Source organism: Lepidochelys kempii, chromosome 5 (assembly GCF_965140285.1).
Source record: "Lepidochelys kempii isolate rLepKem1 chromosome 5, rLepKem1.hap1, whole genome shotgun sequence".
In the NCBI taxonomy this organism is placed as follows: Eukaryota; Metazoa; Chordata; order Testudines; family Cheloniidae; genus Lepidochelys; species Lepidochelys kempii.
Window position 1 is genome coordinate 51,357,703 of NC_136384.1, and position 18,785 is coordinate 51,376,487.

General features: G+C 40.1%; 1 protein-coding gene across 4 annotated transcripts in view; it reads left to right on the top strand.

Annotated features, from left to right (window-relative positions):
• Window positions 1–18,785, top strand: part of FAM151B (family with sequence similarity 151 member B) — a 72,586-nt gene that overhangs the window by 18,143 nt on the left and 35,658 nt on the right. For 3 of the 4 annotated variants that reach the window (XM_073344366.1, XM_073344364.1, XM_073344362.1), the window contains 3 exons: window positions 4,115–4,332; window positions 6,825–6,960; window positions 10,396–10,478. In XM_073344366.1, coding sequence (XP_073200467.1) covers window positions 4,115–4,332; window positions 6,825–6,960; window positions 10,396–10,478 — 437 coding nt within the window. Of the gene's footprint in view, window positions 1–4,114; window positions 4,333–6,824; window positions 6,961–10,395; window positions 12,278–18,785 lie in introns of those variants that run through there. The other variant, XM_073344365.2, reaches the window with a different exon arrangement.

An 18,785-nucleotide genomic window follows, 5' to 3' on the forward strand; every position in this document is an offset into this window, starting at 1 on the left:
GAAGCAGAGTCGTGCTCCAGTAGGAGCAGGAGGTCCCACTCCCGCCAAGACCGCCACTCCTACCCGGCACCATGGCTGGGCCAGTGGCAAGCTCCTTAGTGGCCACTTTGGACGCCCTGGGCTTATCATCAAAGCCAAGGGCAGAGCTACAGTTCCAGATTGGCATCGGTGGTCTCTGTGTCCTTCAGGACACCGCCCACACCTTTGACACCAGAGATTTTGATGGTGACCCAGCTGATCTGCATACCTGATGAGGCAGTGGCCAGCACATCAACTGCCCCAGCCCTGGAGGACAGCAGGGTCTTACAGCAGCTGCTGAGGTGGGTGGCTCAGAACCTCAATATTAAAATAGAGGGGGAGGGGGAGGAGACCGACCCAATGGTCGATATCCTTTCCCCTCCTGGGCCACCCCATATCGTGCTGCTGCTGATCAAAACCATTAGCGAAGCCACCAACATACTGTGGTAGACCCTGTCCTCATTGCCGCTCACTGCGAAAAGGTCTGAGCGGAGATACTGTGTCCCCTCAAGGGGGTACAAACACCTCTATACGCACCCCCCACTGGACTCACTAGTAGTGGACGTGGCCAACCAGCGTGAGCACCAGGGCTACCAGGCTCCCTGAAAAGTTGAGAGGCCAAAAAGTTGGGCTTTTTCGGGAGAAAGGTTTACTCGACAGGGGGGTTGTAGCTCTGCATCACTAACCATCCAGAGGTGGTCAGCAGATATAACTTTTATACATGTGGGGCCTTGACAAAGTTTACCAAACTCCTGCCTCCAGACTCTTGCACAGAGTTTTCTGTGCTAGTAGAGGAGGGTAAACTAATTTCCTGGACGTCTCTGCAAGCAGTTTTGAATGCAGCATATGTGGCTTCATGCACCATGGCGACTGGGGTGGCCATGAGGAGGAGTTCCTGGCTGCAGGTCTCTGGCCTCCCATATGAGGTCCAGCAGACCATCTAGGACCTCCCCTTTGAGGGTCAGAATTTATTTTCAGAAAAGAGTGACTCCCGCCTGCACAGCCTCAAGGACTCTAGGGCCACCCTAAAGTCCCTTGGCCTTCACACTCCTGCCAACTAGTGGAGGCATTTTAGACCACAGCCCCCACTGAGGAGTTACCAGCCTCAAAATAGGCAAGAGAGTTCACGCAGGAGGAATAGAAACTCTAGAAAGACACCTTGTCCCTCCTTTGGCCAGGGCTCTGACCAGTCTAAACCCTCCTCAGGCCAAAAACAGGCCTTTAGAACATGCGCACGAGGATGGCTGGAAATTTTCCATTGGAAAATTCCATATACTTGTGCCTTAATATGCATGCACAGTAGCTGTTTTTTACAATCAAAATGTGGGGGTGGGATCGCCACATAGAAGGGCATGATCAAGTGTGCAATAGAAATGCAAAACTTGAAGGACAGTTGTAAATTGCAGTTTATATCTTTTGTCCTTAATAATAAAACTATACCTTGACATTTACAGATTTCATGTGTTTATGAAAATACAGAATACATGGGTAGGCTAAATTCTTTTATTGTTATATAGACTCTGTAAGTGTCAGCCAGAAACGGGGAAGGAAGGGAAAAGTATAGTAGTTTTAAAAAAAATATATTGTTAAAACTCATTTTCAATTCACTCTTCTTTTTCCAAGACAAGTTTTCAGCCAAATACTATGTTTTACAAAAAGGTTTTAAAATAATGCTGCAGTATAAAAATGTAATTGTATAAAAGCATTTAAAAAATACAATCACATTGTACAAGCACAGGCAGGAGAGTAACATGAGAGAAACTGTCCAAAAGAGCAGCAGCTTTTGGATAAAGTACTCCTGGGGAAATTCTGTGTCAAAAACTTCTGCGCACAATATTTTTAAATTCTGCAAAATTCTGCATATTTTTGTCAAAATAATGGGATATAATCCATCTGGTTTCAATTACCTTGGTAATTTATCTAAACTAAAATACAATGGATGGAGAATGGGAGTGGGGAGCATTGGAGGAAATCCCCAAACCCCCTCTGTCTGTTAGTAATATAGCTAGTACTGACCCTTTACTTATAATTATTAGTCAGCAAATATATGCAGTCATATGCTTAGTGTTACATCATAGGCAACTGAAGAACAAGTGAGGGCTGGGGACTCAAATTCACAATTTATACTGGCTACTGACCATAGGCGCCAACTTTTCCAGGCGCCGGTGGGTGCTTGCCCCCTGCCTGGCCCCCATCCTAACCCCTTACCCAAAGTCCCCATCCCAACTCTGCCCCATCCGTGCCCCTATTGGACCCCTTTCCCAAATCCCCGCTCCGGCCCCGCCTTTTCCCGGAATCCTCCATGTTCCCCCTCCTTCCCCCTTCCTCCCAGTGCTTGCCGCCACGAAACAACTGTTTTGCATGGCAAGCACTGGGAGCTAGGGGGAGAAGCAGAGTGGTGGCGAGCTTGGGGGAGGAGGCAGAGGCGGAGCGGAGGTGAGCTGGGGCTGGGAGGGGTGGGACAGGGAGCTGCCGGTGGGTGCAGAGCACCCACCAATTTTTCCCCATGGGTGCTCCAGCCACGGAGTTGGCGCCTATGCTACTGACCATCTCCAGAAAGGAGCATATTTTGGTAGGAAATTTTTTCAGTCCAAAAATTTGGAACAGTTCTAATCACTAAAGCACCATAAGCATTTATAAGGCCCTACTGTCCTTTACAATAAGGCTCCTTTACACCACTCTGGCAATGTAAAGGAGCCTTAAAATTTTTACACCTGTTTTATACTCCTGGAGGATTCACTAAAAACAATGGGAACAATTCACTAAGGAGGCAGGCTACTACATTCTCCTCCGCCTGAGGGAACAGAGCCTGCCCCACACCTGCTTCTTCAGAAATACCCCAGAGCACTGCCCCTGCACGCCAAGAGTGCTGCTATAGTAAGTGAGAGGGAAAGAGTGTCTCTCTCTCTCTCTTTCACACATGACTAACCAGCCCCCACCCCTCCCCGGCAGTGATTTAAGTCTCTACCGGCTGCTCAAGGTGCCCACACCAACCTGTCTGCACTGCCAGGGAGTGGGCACATGACCGCTCTTGCAGCTTCCCTTTGCTTCCCCATCAGAAGTCATTTTTCTGCGGGTAAGCAAAGAGATCTGCAGGGGGCCATGAATTCTGCACATGCGCAGTGATGCAGAATTCCCTTAGGAGTAATAAAGCTGTTCCTGTATTAGAGATATGTACAGTATATATATAGGAACCTTTTGCATATTACTCCTGTTGGTTATCTTTTTAATCCGCTCCATTAGCATGATTGACCATATAATCCCACTTTTTATGCTGGTTTTGGACACTGCTGTGGTGGTGGCAAAATGGGGTGCTGGTCCATGACTAGGGCTCCTAGGCACTCAGATAATACAAATAATATCAGTTTGGGTCTTATGTGCTGCTTAATTCCAAGAGCTTGGCATATTAAGGTAAGAACAGGAAGAGGTAGGCAGAAGCTCCACCTATGAAGTGTTTCTGGGGAGAAAAAATTTCTTTCCTTTTGTCTAGGGAAATCTACAAGCTTTTAAAGTATGTTTTGAGATGCCTGATATTTATCTTTTGCATTCAGTAGCTTGTAGCAGCATTAGTTCAGGGACATCTGGAGCCCGTGCAAAGCAAAGCAAATAGATCCGCCAGCTACAGTAGCCAAGATTGTGTGTGACATTTCTCATCCATCTGCCTTAAATATGCCAAGTGTGGAAAGGAAGAGAGAATAGGTATATGTGTTTGTGAGTGAGACAGGGAAATAGTAGATGGAGGTGTCCTATTAAACAGGAGAAGGTGGGAATCTCAACCAGGGCACAATGAAGAGAAGAGGAAGACATATTGATTTATCAGGCAACTCGCCCCAGAGCTCTCAGTGAGCATGAAGCATTTCATACTCCATACAATGCAACAGTAAGGCATAAACTTTACCCACATGAGCTTTGTAATCTGGATATGATTGGGATGGGGCCTCATAAACAGGGGGTCCCCAGCAGCTGATTAACAGCATTGCCTGAACTAGCCCTAGCTTGTGGAAACAGTTTCAATAGAGTGTGTGTGTATTGTATTTTTTTCCCATCATATCACTAGGAATCTGTTGTCTTGCTGATAGTATGTTTATCTTTATAGTCTAGCAGCGGTGAAGCCCTCTATGATGCTTCTTGAAGGCATAAAGTTGCATCTGAGGCGACCTGTCTGGATTAATGCAGACATTCTCCCTGGACCTAATGGAAGTAACACTGTTGTGGATGCAAAAAGATTTCTAGACACTGTAACTTCATTCTGCCCGGATGTGACCTTATCGTTGGGCTGGACAACTGGGTGGCAGCCTCAACAATGCAATAAAGGTAAAGATGGAAGATTTACACGCTGCAAGGCTTGAGGTTGCCTCCATGTTTGCCTCAATAACATAGATGCAATTTCTTTTGCACACATCTGTCAGTTTTTTTAAAATGTAATTAACATAAATAAAATAGACTAAAAGACAATGATTTTATTAAATGTATGTCATTTTGCAACTTAGTATAGAATTGGAAAATAGGGTTTATGAACATATATAGATCCACTATATTTCTGTTACTGAAGTTAACTGTATTTATTTTTTTAACCTTTTCCTTAGATATCAGGGCTTTTACAGTGCTGCTGTCAGTCCTTCCAGCTGTCAATATTTCAGTCCCATCTTGGGCAAAACTTCCACTGAATTACTGCAAGATCAGGCCCTTAGTATGAATGTTCTATTAAATTAATCCTTGTTCAGACTTCTGCAATAATTAAGGACAATGAGATGGTTTAAGACAGTTTGTTAGTTCAAACAAGATCTTTAATATGTCCTACTGTATTTTTTTATTTAAATTTGTGAAGCTGAATTCTTTGCAAGGGTTTTGTAAATCAGGCCATGTTCACTTCTGCATGCTGATTATCCATGAATTTTTAAAAAGTGAAATTTTAAAAAGTGAAAACAAACCTGACTGTCCAAGGAAGTGTAATAATACAAGTTTAAATATTTAATTACAGTTCACTTCATTTTATGCATACTGTTATTACTCAGACAGGAGCTTTTGTTTCACTCTTACCTCATTTTATAATATAAAAAAACAGCTGATCTTCTATGATTGCAACTGTTGCATTTTCACATCAAAATGGCCTTTCCATCAAAGAGATTGTATGAAGACTTTTATAAGCTAAGAAACGGAAATGGAAGGCTTATGATGTGTGCACTGGTAAAAGACAGCAAAAACAATACTTAGCAGCCAAAGGCATTAAAGATATAAAATTTCATTCTGACAATTGCTAGTTTAAAACTTCACACGTACAGGTGGTTGGTACAACATAACTAGTACTGGACACATAGATTCCAACTGATTGTTTCTGCTTTTGAGGAGATATTTCATGATTTTCATGTAACTTTGTTTTCAGAAGAGGCTGGCGTAGTATTTAAGTAAGAGGAATGTTAGATAAGGTGACAGTTAATTATATATTGCCCTTGCTGGCAGCCTAAGTTGATTTTTGTCTTCCTGTAATCAGGTTGTAACACTGTTGTGTTGTTTTAGGCAGGAGCAGCTAATCATGTTTGGGTAACAGGGCTGTCTGGTCCTTCTTTCTCCCAGCTCTCTCTGCAATACAACATCCCAGAGTGCATTACCCCAAGTGGTGATGTTGGTACTCTGTGGATAAAGTTACCTGGGCATTTAATTCCTGGCTGGGATACTATGTGATATCAGCCCAGTTTTTTTCCCAGAGTGCCTTCATACAAACAGAGGAAAACAGTGTGATAGATGTGAATGTACAAATACATTTGATGTGTGGCTGCTGTGCAAAATGTGATTGTATGGACACAGCGTAACTGCACTAATTGTAACTGGATATTTGAAGTGGTTATTACCTGCGTATTAAATCACAGTTCTACGTACAGGCTGGACCTACATTAATCTTTTCCCCCAAAAGTTTGCACTACTTTAACACTGGTGTAGCTTCACCAGTGACAGCAGCAGTGGGAGCACTGGTGTAGACAAGATGCTGCTGGCCACTAGTGTTTTTACCACTGTGATGTTATAGATGGCAGAGATAGCAATGCGTGTAGTTAAGGTTACCTGACACTTTCCATTACATTGAATGAAAAAACAAATTAAAAATTTTTTTTACTAGCTTTTGAAGCTTGCAAAAATAGATGTTAAAAGCAAGCAATTTTTAAACTGTGTTAAATTGCTTGCTTTTAAACATATTTTCTCCAAACCCTAACTAAAATATTTTTAGCCACCTCATTTCTGTATAACTTAAAACCATGGCAGTTGTTTCTTTTATTTTTTCTGAAATATTCTTAAAATTACCTTTTTTCTTATTCTTTCAAGTGAGCTGTAGCTCACGAAAGCTTATGCTCAAATAAATTTGTTAGTCTCTAAGGTGCCACAAGTACTCCTTTTATTTTTAAAGGGTCACTGTTATGTTAAAAACCATGTCTCCATTGAAGTCAATGGCAGAACTCCCAATGATTTCCATAACTAATATTTCTTTGAAAATATTACAAATAACACTTAAGTAACTGAAATACAGAATTTACAAATACTGTATAATTTATTTTTCACTATTTAAGCTGATATTTACTTCTGGCATTTTTCTGAACTTGGACAGTGAAAATGAGTAGTCAGTTTCATTTTTGTTCATAGGCATGTTTTGTTCAATTTTATTTTTAGAAATAGTAGATTTTCACAAAATCCACATGTTGACAGTATGGAACAGTGGTATATTTTAAATCTAACTATTTTATAAATCTTGATACCTTTATATTCTGATAGGAATGAGGAGAGTTTCTTAATACTGCATCAAATGATCTTTCCAATAGGATACAGTTGGGCAATGGTGAAAGAGATGGCTCAGATATGTGATGCACTTACTCAGCCTGTAACGTTCCCTGTTAGAGCAGCTTTGGTACGACAGTCAAAATCTGAGTTGCTCTGGTTATTACAAAAGTCAAACAGGTAAGTTTGAGGACTTCTTATTTAGTCATTTGCATGATAAAGGCAGATAGTAGTCAGATGTTACACACTTATTATGTGCACACCTGTTACAAACCATATTAAAAAGCTTTTTTAAAAAAAAAATTACTCAGTTTTAAAATTTGTTTTGTCATATGTATTAATTTGCATTCAAGATAGCTACTACATTATCAATAAAAGAGCAAACTGAAATGATTTTTTTAAGTGGAAATTTCCCCCATAAAATATATGGACTAAAGATATTCTGTCTGCTGTAATAAAGTGGGGCAATTTATGTGTGCGCAAAATATTAAAATTCTACTAAGCTTATTTTTAAAATGATTTCATAACTGAATCTGCAAAGCCTTGAAAACATTGCACTAAGTTCCATCATAAAGACTTCTCAACTCAAATGTAGTCAGATAGACTCAATAGTTTAATCTCTCAATTTGGAATCAATTCAAACCAATTTAAACAGTTTCATTTTGTATATACTTTGGATTAGATTCAGTGTTTACATTTCATGAAATGAATACAATATATTACATGTATTTCATGAAACCCTGGAAGGAGTTCCATTCAGCAGTCCTTGTCACTCGATCGAGTTGATATCGGATATATTCCAATTGATTTATTTTATAATTATATAGTAAAAATAAGTGTGATGTATATTTCATGAAATATTTTCACTGTAAAAACAAAAGAAATAGTATGTTTCAGTTCACCTAATACAAGTACTGTAGTGCAATCTCTTTATCATCAAAGTTGAACTTACAAATCTAGAATTATGTGCAAAAAATAACTGAATTCAAAAATAAAACAATGTAAAACTTTAGAGCCTACAAGTCCACTCAGTCCTATTTCTTGTTCAGCCAATCGCACAGACAGACAAGTTAGTTTACATTTGCAGGAGATAATGCTGCCCACTTCTTGTTCATAATGTCACTTGAAAGTGAGAACAAATGTTCTTATGGCACTGTTGTAGCCAGCATTGCAAGATATTTACGTGCCAGGTGTTCTAACGATTCATATGCCCCTTCATGCTTCAACCACCATTCCAGGGGACATGCGTCCATGCTGATGATGGGTTCTGCTCAATAACAATCCAAAGCAGTGTGGACCGACACATGTTCATTTTCATCATATGAGTCAGATGCCACCAGCAGAAGGTTGATTTTCTTTTTTTGGTGATTCAGATATTGAAGTTTTCACATCAGAGTGTTGCTCTTTTAAGACTTCTGAAAGCATGCTCCGCACCTCATCCCTCTCGGATTTTGGAAGACACTTCAGATTCTTAAATCTTGGGTCTAGTGCTGTAGCTATCTTTAGAAATCTCACATTGGTACCTTTGTTGGTACATTGCGTTTTGTCAGATCTGCAGCAAAAGTGTTCTTAAAATGATCACCATGTGCTGAGTCATCATCTGGGACTACTATAACATGAAATATATGGCAGAATGCTGGTAAAATAGAGCTGGAGACATACAGTTCTCCCCCAAGGAATTTCAGTCTCATATGTAATTAACACATTATGTTTTTTAACTAGTGTCATGGAAGCATGGCCTCTGGAATGGTGGCTGGAGCATGAAGGGGCATATGAATGTTTAGCTATCTGGCACATAAATACTTTGCAATGCCGGCTACAATAGTCCCATGTGAATGCCTGTTCTCACTTTCTGGTCACATTGTAAATAAGAAGAGGGCAGTATTATATCCTCTAAATGTAAACAAATTTGTTTGTCTTAGTGATTGGCTGAACAAGAAGTAGGACTGAGTGGACTTGTACGCTCTAAAGTTTTGCATTGTTTTGTTTTTGAGTACAGTTATTTAACAAAAAAATCTACATTTGTAAGTTGCACTTTCACAATAAAGAGATTGCACTATATAGTACTTGTATGAGGTGAATTGAAAAATACTGTTTCTTTTGTTTAACATTTTTGCAGTGCAATATTTGTAATAAAAATAATAATATAAATTGAGCAGTGCACACTTTGTATTCTGTGTTGTAATTGAAATCAATGTATTTGAAAATGTAAAAAAAAAATCCATAAATATTTAATAAATTTCAATTGGTATTCTATTGTTTAACATTGCAATTAAAACGGCAATTAATCACGATTAATTTTTTTAATTATGATTAATTTTTTTGAGTTAATCATGTGAGTTAACTGCAATTAATCGACAGCCCTAATAACAACCTATTACCATTAACAGTTACTCTGTTAGCTTAAGTAGTAAAGGTTTGTGCTGTGGATGTAAAGGTTCCAACCCTGCCCATGACCAATTCAGGAGTCAATATGGTTGTTCTTAATAGAATTCATTTTTTCAGGTTGCTTTTTAAACACTCAGGACATTATATACAAAATAACTATATTAAAAGAACAGTAAACATACAAAATAAAGCACTCAAAATTAGGAAATGCCAGTATTAAGGTGTAATCTTAAGTCATTCTCCTTGTGCATGAGCATTATGATATAGTCTTTAACTGCATGATCACATACTACTTTTTCCTGTAGGACCTCTTTATTCAGTGGACATGATGGATGATGCTCACTGAATGGGTAGCTGTTCAATATCTTTTTTGTACGCTCACTATTCAGTGTGTGGCTAGGGCCTTATTTACTACACTCTGTTGAAACACTGCGCTGAATACAGAATTGTTAACTTCCTCTTGGTCTTTTCTTATAGCTCTTACCATAGTTTGAGTAGTTCACAAACTTTAACGGATTTATCTTTACCACACCCTTGTGAGGTAAGATGGTGGTGTTATCCCCATTTGCAGAGGAGGATCTGAAACCTAGAGATCAAGGGCAAAATTGTAAATTGTCAACTAATTTGGGGTACCCAATTTGAGAAACCTAGGACCTGATTTTTTTTTTCAGAGTACTTAACATTTTATAGTACTTTATATGTTTTAGTGCATAGCTCCAATTGACTTCAGTTGTCCCAATGAGTATTCAGCATTATGGCAAATATGGCTCCAGATATCTCAAGGTGAACATCCAGAAACTGCGGGAACACAATCAGTGACCACCTATGAAGCGTATGGTTTAAATTAATTGTTTAGCATCGGAGAGGCAGGGATAGAATGGTATGAACAAAAAGAAATAGTGAATAGCTACCATTGAGCATCATCTATCTTGTGATCCTGTGGGAAAAAATAGTATGTGATCATGTAATTAAAGACTGTATCATAATACACAGGCACAAGGATGCTGAATTAATAGTTCCCAGGCAACCTAAATTCTGTTATTTCCTAACTTTTGATTGCTTGACTTTCCAACTTTAACATCCTTTAGTTTTTTATATGTAATTGTTTCTGAAATTAAGATTCCAGAATCCTAATTATTTTAGAAGCCTATTAGTGCTGTCTTTCTATGTGTCTGATGCTTTGTACTAAGATAAAAATATGGACTTTTAATAACTCTGTTAATACAGGTACAGCCTGACTGTTTGGACAGGAATGCATGATGAGTACTCCATAGAAGACCTGCTCTACCTCAGAGAGAACTTTGATAAAAGTAGGGTTTATTATGATATTTTGGAACCACAAAACTCTGAATTCAGAAAGGCCATAGGAATGGAAGTATGAATATAAAGGAAATAGACACTGATACTATAAATAGTAAATGAAACAATGAATTCACACTGTTGTGGCTCTTTTGGGTAATATTGATCACTGATTTAAGTCCTGATCAACTGAGGTCTGAGTATCGCTGGTATAGGTATACACGGCCCTGCCTCAGCTCAGAGGACTGGACTAGATGAGCTCTCCAGGTTCCTTATTTGGACGTCATTAATTCTTTGTGACAACATATTATTGGACAAAGGTACCATGTCAATCCTTTTTGCAGCCTTTTCTTCGAGCATGCAATGAAGTACATCTTTTATACATGGATCAATCAAGCTCTCTGCTACGGTATGAGCTTCTGATACTTTTGCTACTTGATAGCTCATGCAGTATGACCATTCAAGTGCATTTTCATTATCAGTACTTGCTTTGGATAAAAAACTGGTAATGTCACTTTTTCTCTGAGCTAATTTTCACTTGAAAAAATCAACAGGCTTGTCAAGTTGTGCAGTATGCCTAGTTTCTAAATGGAGCCAAAGTAGAGAAGGTTTGAGGCTGCTGTTTGCTAGAACATCACTACAAATTACACACAGTGGTTTTGGACGTTCTTGATCACCAGTGCATGTAAAGCCATTGTCACGGGTTGGATCACAGAAACCCCCTTGGGGCTGCCAACTGATGTGCCAAGACTACTTCTGTCCCTGCTTTCCCTGCTAGCTGAGGACTACAGAACCCTGCCTGGATGTGCCAGACACGCTTGCCGGCCACAAACCCAGACCCAGGTCTGAACCACATCCGACAAACTGCGAACTTAACTGAAAACAGCTTAAGAAGTGTTCCTGTCTTTAACACTCAGATGCCTAGCTCCCAATGGGGTCCAAACCCCAAATAAAACCATTTTACCGTGTATAAAGTTTATACAGGGTAAACTCATAAATTGTTTGCCCTCTATAACACTGATAGAAAGATATGCACAGCTGTTTGCCCCCCACAGGTATTAATACATACTCTGCGTTAAATAATAAGTAAAAAGTGATTTTATTATATACAGCACGTAGGATTGAAGTGGTTCCAAGTAATACCAGACAGAACAAAGTGAATTACCAAACAAAATAAAATAAAACCCGCAAGTCTATGCCTAATACAGTAAGAAAACTGAATACAGCTAAAACCTCACCCTCAGATGTTTCAATAAGCTTCTATCACAGACTGGATACCTTCCTAGTATGGGCACAATCCTTTTCCCTGGTAAAGCCCTTGTTCCAGCTCAGGTGGTAGCTAGGAGATTTCTTATGTTTGCAGCCCCCTTTGTTCTGTTCCACCCCCTTATATGGCTTTGGCACAAGGCGGGAATCTTTTGTCTTTCTGCTCCCCCACCCCCTTCTAAATGGAAAAGCACCAGGTTTAAGATGGATTTTAGTACCAGGTGACATGGTTACATGTCCTGTGAGACTCCAAACCTTTATTCCTCCCAGCCTGACTCACAGGAAAGCCTGCCTACAAACAGAGTCAATTGTCCTGGCTGATGGGAGCCATCAAGATTCCAAACCACCATTAATGGCCCACACTTTGCATAATTACAATAGGCCCTCAAAGTTATATTTCATATTTATAGTTTCAGATTCAAGAGTGATGCATTTATACAAATAGGATGACCACACTCAGTAGATTATAAGCTTTGTAATGACACCTTACAAGAGACGTTTTGCATGAAACATATTCCAGTTACATTACATTCACACTCATTAGCATATTTTCATAAAATCATAGAGTGCAACATCAGAGCCATATTTTATATAATCATCGTCATATTTTCTTTGGAAGTGACTTTCCAGAACCATCATGATCATTAGACTTAGATTTTCCACAGTTTTTTTTTATTTTTTGGATCTTTTCTTTATTTTCTACTAAATCAATTTGTTCTATCTTTTCTCCCTCTATTTTTTTTTTATCGGGGCCACCTGGAATTGCGGTTGCCATATCATCCCCTCCTTGGCTCCCTTTTTAGCCTGTTCATCTGCCTTCTGATTCCACTGAGCTCCCTCAACAGTTTTCTTGTGGGCTTTTACTTTTCCCATTAGTACTGATTATGTTCTTTGTTGTGCTAATCCCCATAAATAAGTTAATTTTTCAGCATGACTAATAGGTTTACCTTCCCTGATTTCATACCCGTCTTCTCCCTTTGAGGTATCCAATCTATTACAGCTCTCAGTCAGAATCTGTGAAAATAGCCACAGCTTCATCTCTTGGCATGTTTTCCAGTGCTACTCTTACCGCTACAATTTTGGCAGTTTACACTGAATGTGGCAAACATTGACCCTTAAAAACCTTCTCTTCTGATATTCTCACTGCTGTATATCCCGCATATGTTTTACCTTCCTCAGAAAATCTAGAACCATCCAAAAACCAAACTACAACTACTTTATCCATGATTTCGCTTAGAACTGCTCCACCTTGGAATAGTATAGGTACTTCGTGGGAATTTCTGGTAACGAACATTCATGTTGTTCTGCTTCTATTAGGAGACCAAAAGAGACTGGAGATAGACTTGGAATCTTTTCCATGGCTATATTTTTATTTAACAAGGCTAGTATCCATTTTGTTAACCTGGGATTGGAAACATGCCCATCATTAATTTTCCCTGTCAGCATGTATTTTAGAGGTGAATGGGATGTTTTCAGAAGCACTGGGGATAGTCCTACTAGATATTCCCAATGTTGCAAAGCCGAAACTAATGCCAATACCTCTTTTTCATAAGGAATAAATCCTTGTTCTACTCCATCTAGAGTCTTAGAAGCATACACCAGAGGTCAAAGACCTGTACCGTGGTCTTGGCTTAAGATAGCACTCATTCCAGCATTTGTAGTAGCCAATTGTAATACAAAAGGCTGTCCTACTTTTGGATATACCAAGGCTGGGGCTTGTGCTAATGCCTTTTTAAGCTGAGTGAACACTTCCTGCTGTTCCAATCCCCATTCCCATTTCTTACCTTTCCTTAACTGGTGGCGGAACTGGACGAGATAAGGGAGGCAGAGAGGTATGTTGATGAGCCTTTCCGGGACACTGTAGATTTGTCCCACTTCCAGTCAGATAGCCCCTACACTGTTAAGGAGGATGAAAGGCTCAGAGAAGGAGAGCAGTCAACGGGAACAGAGGGAAACCTTCCCACAGTTGGGACCCTCCTTCCAGATGATGTTGGGGTATCCTCTCGCACTGAGGTTTCCTCTCCGGGGGAGGGAACTCCAGTCATTAGGAAAAGGCAGGTGCTAGTAGTGGGAGATTTGATCATTAGAAACATAGATAGCTGGGTTTGTGATGACTGGGAGAACCGTATGGTGACTTGCCTGCCTGGTGCAAAGGTTGCGGATCTCACGAGGCATCTAGATAGACTTAAGTGTAGTGCTGGGGAGAAGCCAGTGGTTGTGGTACATGTAGGTACCAATGATATAGGGAAGGGTAGGGGAGAAGTCCTGGAGGCCAAATTTAGGCCGCTAGGAAAGAGACTGAAATCCAGGACCTCTATGGTGGCATTCTCAGAAATGCTACCAGTTCCATGCGCAGGGCCAGATAGGCAGGCAGAGCTTCAGAGTCTCAATGAGTGGATGAGACGATAGTGTAGAGAGGAGGGGGTTAGATTTATTAGGAAATGGGGAAACTTTTGGGATAGGGGAAGCCTATACAGGAAGGATGGGGCTCCACCTAAACCAAAGTGGATCCAGACTGTTGGCACTTAACATTAAAAAGGTTGCAGAGCAGTTTTTAAACTAAGAGATGGGGGAAAGCTGATTGCTGCAGAGGCGCACATGGATTGGACAGAGACTTCTCTCAGAGGAGAGTCTATTGATAGAGATTCTCTAAGTTTTAGTCAGGAGGAGGGGATGAAAGAGGACAAAGTATGTGCCAGATCAGACAAGAAACATTCATATAAAGAATCTGACACATCAGAAAAGGGCAGACAAATAAACAGTGACAAGTTCTTAAAGTGCTTGTACACAAATGCTAGAAGTCTAAATAATAAGATGGGTGAACTAGAGTGCCTCCTGTTAAAGGAGGATATTGATATAATAGGCATCACAGAAACCTGGTGGAGTGAGGACAATCAATGGGACACAATCATTCCGGGGTACAAAATATATCAGAAGGACAGAACAGGTCATGTGTGTGGCTGGGTGGGGAGAGTGGCACTGTATGCGAAAGAAAATGTCGAATCAAATGAAATAAAAATCTTAAATGAATCCGCATGATCCATAGAATCTCTATGGATAGTAATTCCATGCTCTAATAAGAATATAACAGTAGGGATCTATTATCGACCACCTGACCAGGACAGTGATAGTGATGATGAAATGCTAAGGGAGATTAGGGAGGCTGTCAAAATAAAAAACTCAATAATAGTGGGGAATTTCAGTTATCCCCATATTGACTGGTACATGTCACCTCAGGACAAAATGCAGAGACAGAATTTCTCAATACTTTAAATGACTGCTTCTTGGAGCAGCTGGTACAGGAACCCACAAGAGGAGATGCAATTCTCGATCTACTCCTGAGTAGAGCGCAGGATCTGGTCCAAGAGGTAACTATAACAGGACCGCTTGGAAATAGTGACCGTAATATAATAACATTTAACATTCCTGTGATGGGAAGAACACCTCAGCAGCCCAACACTGTGACATTTAATTTCAGAAAGGGGAACTATGCAAAAATGAGGAGGTTAGTTAAACAGAAATTAAAAGGTACAGTGACTAGAGTGAAATCCCTGCAAGCTGCATGGACACTTTTCAAAGACCCCATAATAGAGGCTCAACTTAAATGTACACCCCAAATTAAAAAACACGGTAAAAGAACTAAAAAAGAGCCACCATGGCTTAACAACCATGTAAAAGAAGCAGTGAGAGATAAAAAGGCATCCTTTAAAAAGTGGAAGTCAAATCCTAGTGAGGTAAAGAAAAAGCATAAATACTGCCAAATTAAATGTAAAAATGTAATAAGAAAAGCCAAAAAGGAGTTTGAAGAACAACTAGCCAAAAACTCAAAAGGTAATAAAATGTTTTTTAAGTACATCAGAAACAGGAAAACTGGTAAACAACCAGTGGGGCCCCTGGATGATTGAGATACAAAAGGAGCACTTAAAGACGATAAAGTAATCATGGAGAAACCAAACGAATTCTGGAATTCAGTCTTCACGGCTGAGGATGTGAGGGAGATTCCCAAACCTGAGCTGTCTTTTGTAGGTGACAAATCTGAGGAATTGTCACAGATTGAAGTGACACTAGAGGAGGTTTTGGAATTAATTGAGAAACTTAATGGTAACAAGTCACCAGGACCAGATGGCATTCAACAAGAGTTCTGAAAGAACTCAAATGTGAAATTGCGGAACTATTAACTATGGTTTGTAACCTGTTGTTTAAATCAGCTACTGTACCCAATGACTGGAAGATAGCTAATGTAACGCCAGTATTTAAGAAGGGCTCTAGAGGTGATCCTGGCAATTACAGACCAGTAAGTCTAACGTCAGTACCGGGCAAACTAGTTGAAACAATAATAAAGAATAAAATTGTCAGACACATAGAAGAACATAAATTGTTGCTTAAAAGTCAACATGGTTTCTGTAAAGGGAGATCATGTCTTACTAATCCATTAGAGTTCTTTAAGGGGGTCAACAAACATGTGGACAAGAGGGATCCAGTGGACATAGGGTACTTAGATTTTCAGAAAGCCTTTTGACAAGGTCCCTCACCGAAGGCTCTTACATAAATTAAGTTGTCATGGGATAAGAGGGAAGATCCTTTCATGGATTGAGAACTGGTTAAAAGACAGGGAACAAAGGGTAGGAATAAATGGTAAATTTTCAGAATGGAGAGGGGTAACTAATGGTGTTCCCCAAGGGTCAGTTCTAGGACCAATCCTATTCAGCCTATTCATAAACAATCTGGAGAAAGGGGTAAACAGCGAGGTGGCAAAGTTTGCCGGTGATACTAAACTGCTCAAGATATTTAAGACCAAAGCAGACTGTGAAGAACTTCAAAAAGATCTCACAAAACTAAGGGCAACAAAATGGCAAATAAAATTTATTGTGGATAAATGTAAAGGTTTCAGAGTAACAGCCGTGTTAGTCTGTATTCGCAAAAAGAAAAGGAGTACTTGTGGCACCTTAGAGACTAACCAATTTATTTGAGCATGAGCTTTCGTGAGCTACAGCTCACTTCATCGGATGCATACCGTGGAAACTGCAGCAGACTTTATATATACACAGAGAATATGAAACAATACCTCCTCCCACCCCACTGTCCTGCTGGTAATAACTTATCTAAAGTGATCATCAGGTTGGGCCATTTCCAGCACAAATCCAGGTTTTCTCACCCTCCACCCCCCCACACAAATTCACTCTCCTGCTGGTGATAGCCCATCCAAAGTGACAACTCTTTACACAATGTGCATGATAATCAAGTTGGGCCATTTCCTGCACAAATCCAGGTTCTCTCACCCCCTCACCCCCCTCCCAAAAACCACACACACAAACTCACTATCCTGCTGGTAATAGCTCATCCAAAGTGACCATTCTCCCTACAATGTGCATGATAATCAAGGTGGGCCATTTCCAGCATAAATCCAGGTTTTCTCACATCCCCCCCACCCCCATACGCACACAAACTCACTCTGGATGAGCTATTACCAGCAGGAGAGTGAGTTTGTGTGTGTATGGGGGTGGGGGGGATGTGAGAAAACCTGGATTTATGCTGGAAATGGCCCACCTTGATTATCATGCACATTGTAGGGAGAATGGTCACTTTGGATGAGCTATTACCAGCAGGATAGTGAGTTTGTGTGTGTGGTTTTTGGGAGGGGGGTGAGGGGGTGAGAGAACCTGGATTTGTGCAGGAAATGGCCCAACTTGATTATCATGCACATTGTGTAAAGAGTTGTCACTTTGGATGGGCTATCATCAGCAGGAGAGTGAATTTGTGTGGGGGGGTGGAGGGTGAGAAAACCTGGATTTGTGCTGGAAATGGCCCAACCTGATGATCACTTTAGATAAGCTATTACCAGCAGGACAGTGGGGTGGGAGGAGGTATTGTTTCATATTCTCTGTGTATATATAAAGTCTGCTGCAGTTTCCACGGTATGCATCCGATGAAGTGAGCTGTAGCTCACGAAAGCTCATGCTCAAATAAATTGGTTAGTCTCTAAGGTGCCACAAGTACTCCTTTTCTTTTTGATAAATGTAAAGTAATGCACATTGGAAAAATAACCCCAACTATACATAAAATGTGATGGGAGCTAATTTAGCTACAACTAACCAGGAGAAAGATCTTGGAGTCATCGTGGATAGTTCTCTGAAGACGTCCAAGCAGTGTGCAGTGGCAGTCAAAAAAGCAAACGGGATGTTAGGAATCATTAAAAAAGGGATAAGAGAATAAGATGGAGAATAAGATGGCCATTGTCAGTAGACAGGGTACTGGGCTGGATGGACCTTTGGTCCTACCCGGGATGGCCATTCTTATAGTCTTATGTATGTTCTTATATTAACAACTGATACAATGGGCTAGCTTTTTCTGCATAGTTTTCTATACAATCTCTTGAAAAATTAGTCATCCCCAAGAATAACCTTAAAGTAGACACATCTGTTGGGGCTAGTAACTTTCGCAATAATTCTGTCCTTTGATTATCTTGTGTTCATCCTTTCTGTTCTAATGTTACTCCAAGTAATTAACTTGTTGCTGGCATATTTGACCTTTTTCAGGACTAACCTTGAACCCTGTTTCCTTTAGCTTTTGTAATTCTTGATCCAATATTTCTCAATTCTCTTCCTTAGTTTTTGTACTGATAAGGATATCATCTACATAGGATATGATGTTATCCTTATTCGGCATTTTATCCCACATTTTATTCACATGCATATGACAAACAGCTGGTGAGTTATGAAAACCGTGGAGATTTCTAGTGAAACAGAACTGTCATTCCTGAAACGTAAATGCAAATTTATACCAGAAGTCTGGATGTAAAGGTATGGCAAAGAACGCATTTGCGAGATCCAGGACAGTAAACCACCATGCTTCTCCGATAATGGAAGCAATCACTTCAGGATACTTTGCTACTGCGGGAGCAGTCATTGGAGTTACATTATTGAGGGGTCTAAGATCGATAGTTAACCTCCAAGTTTTACCATCCGCTGTTAGAACTGGCCAAATAGCAGCATTATTTATGTTCTGTTGTTCAACTATAACTCCCTGCTCCAAAAGTCCTTGAATAGTCTTCA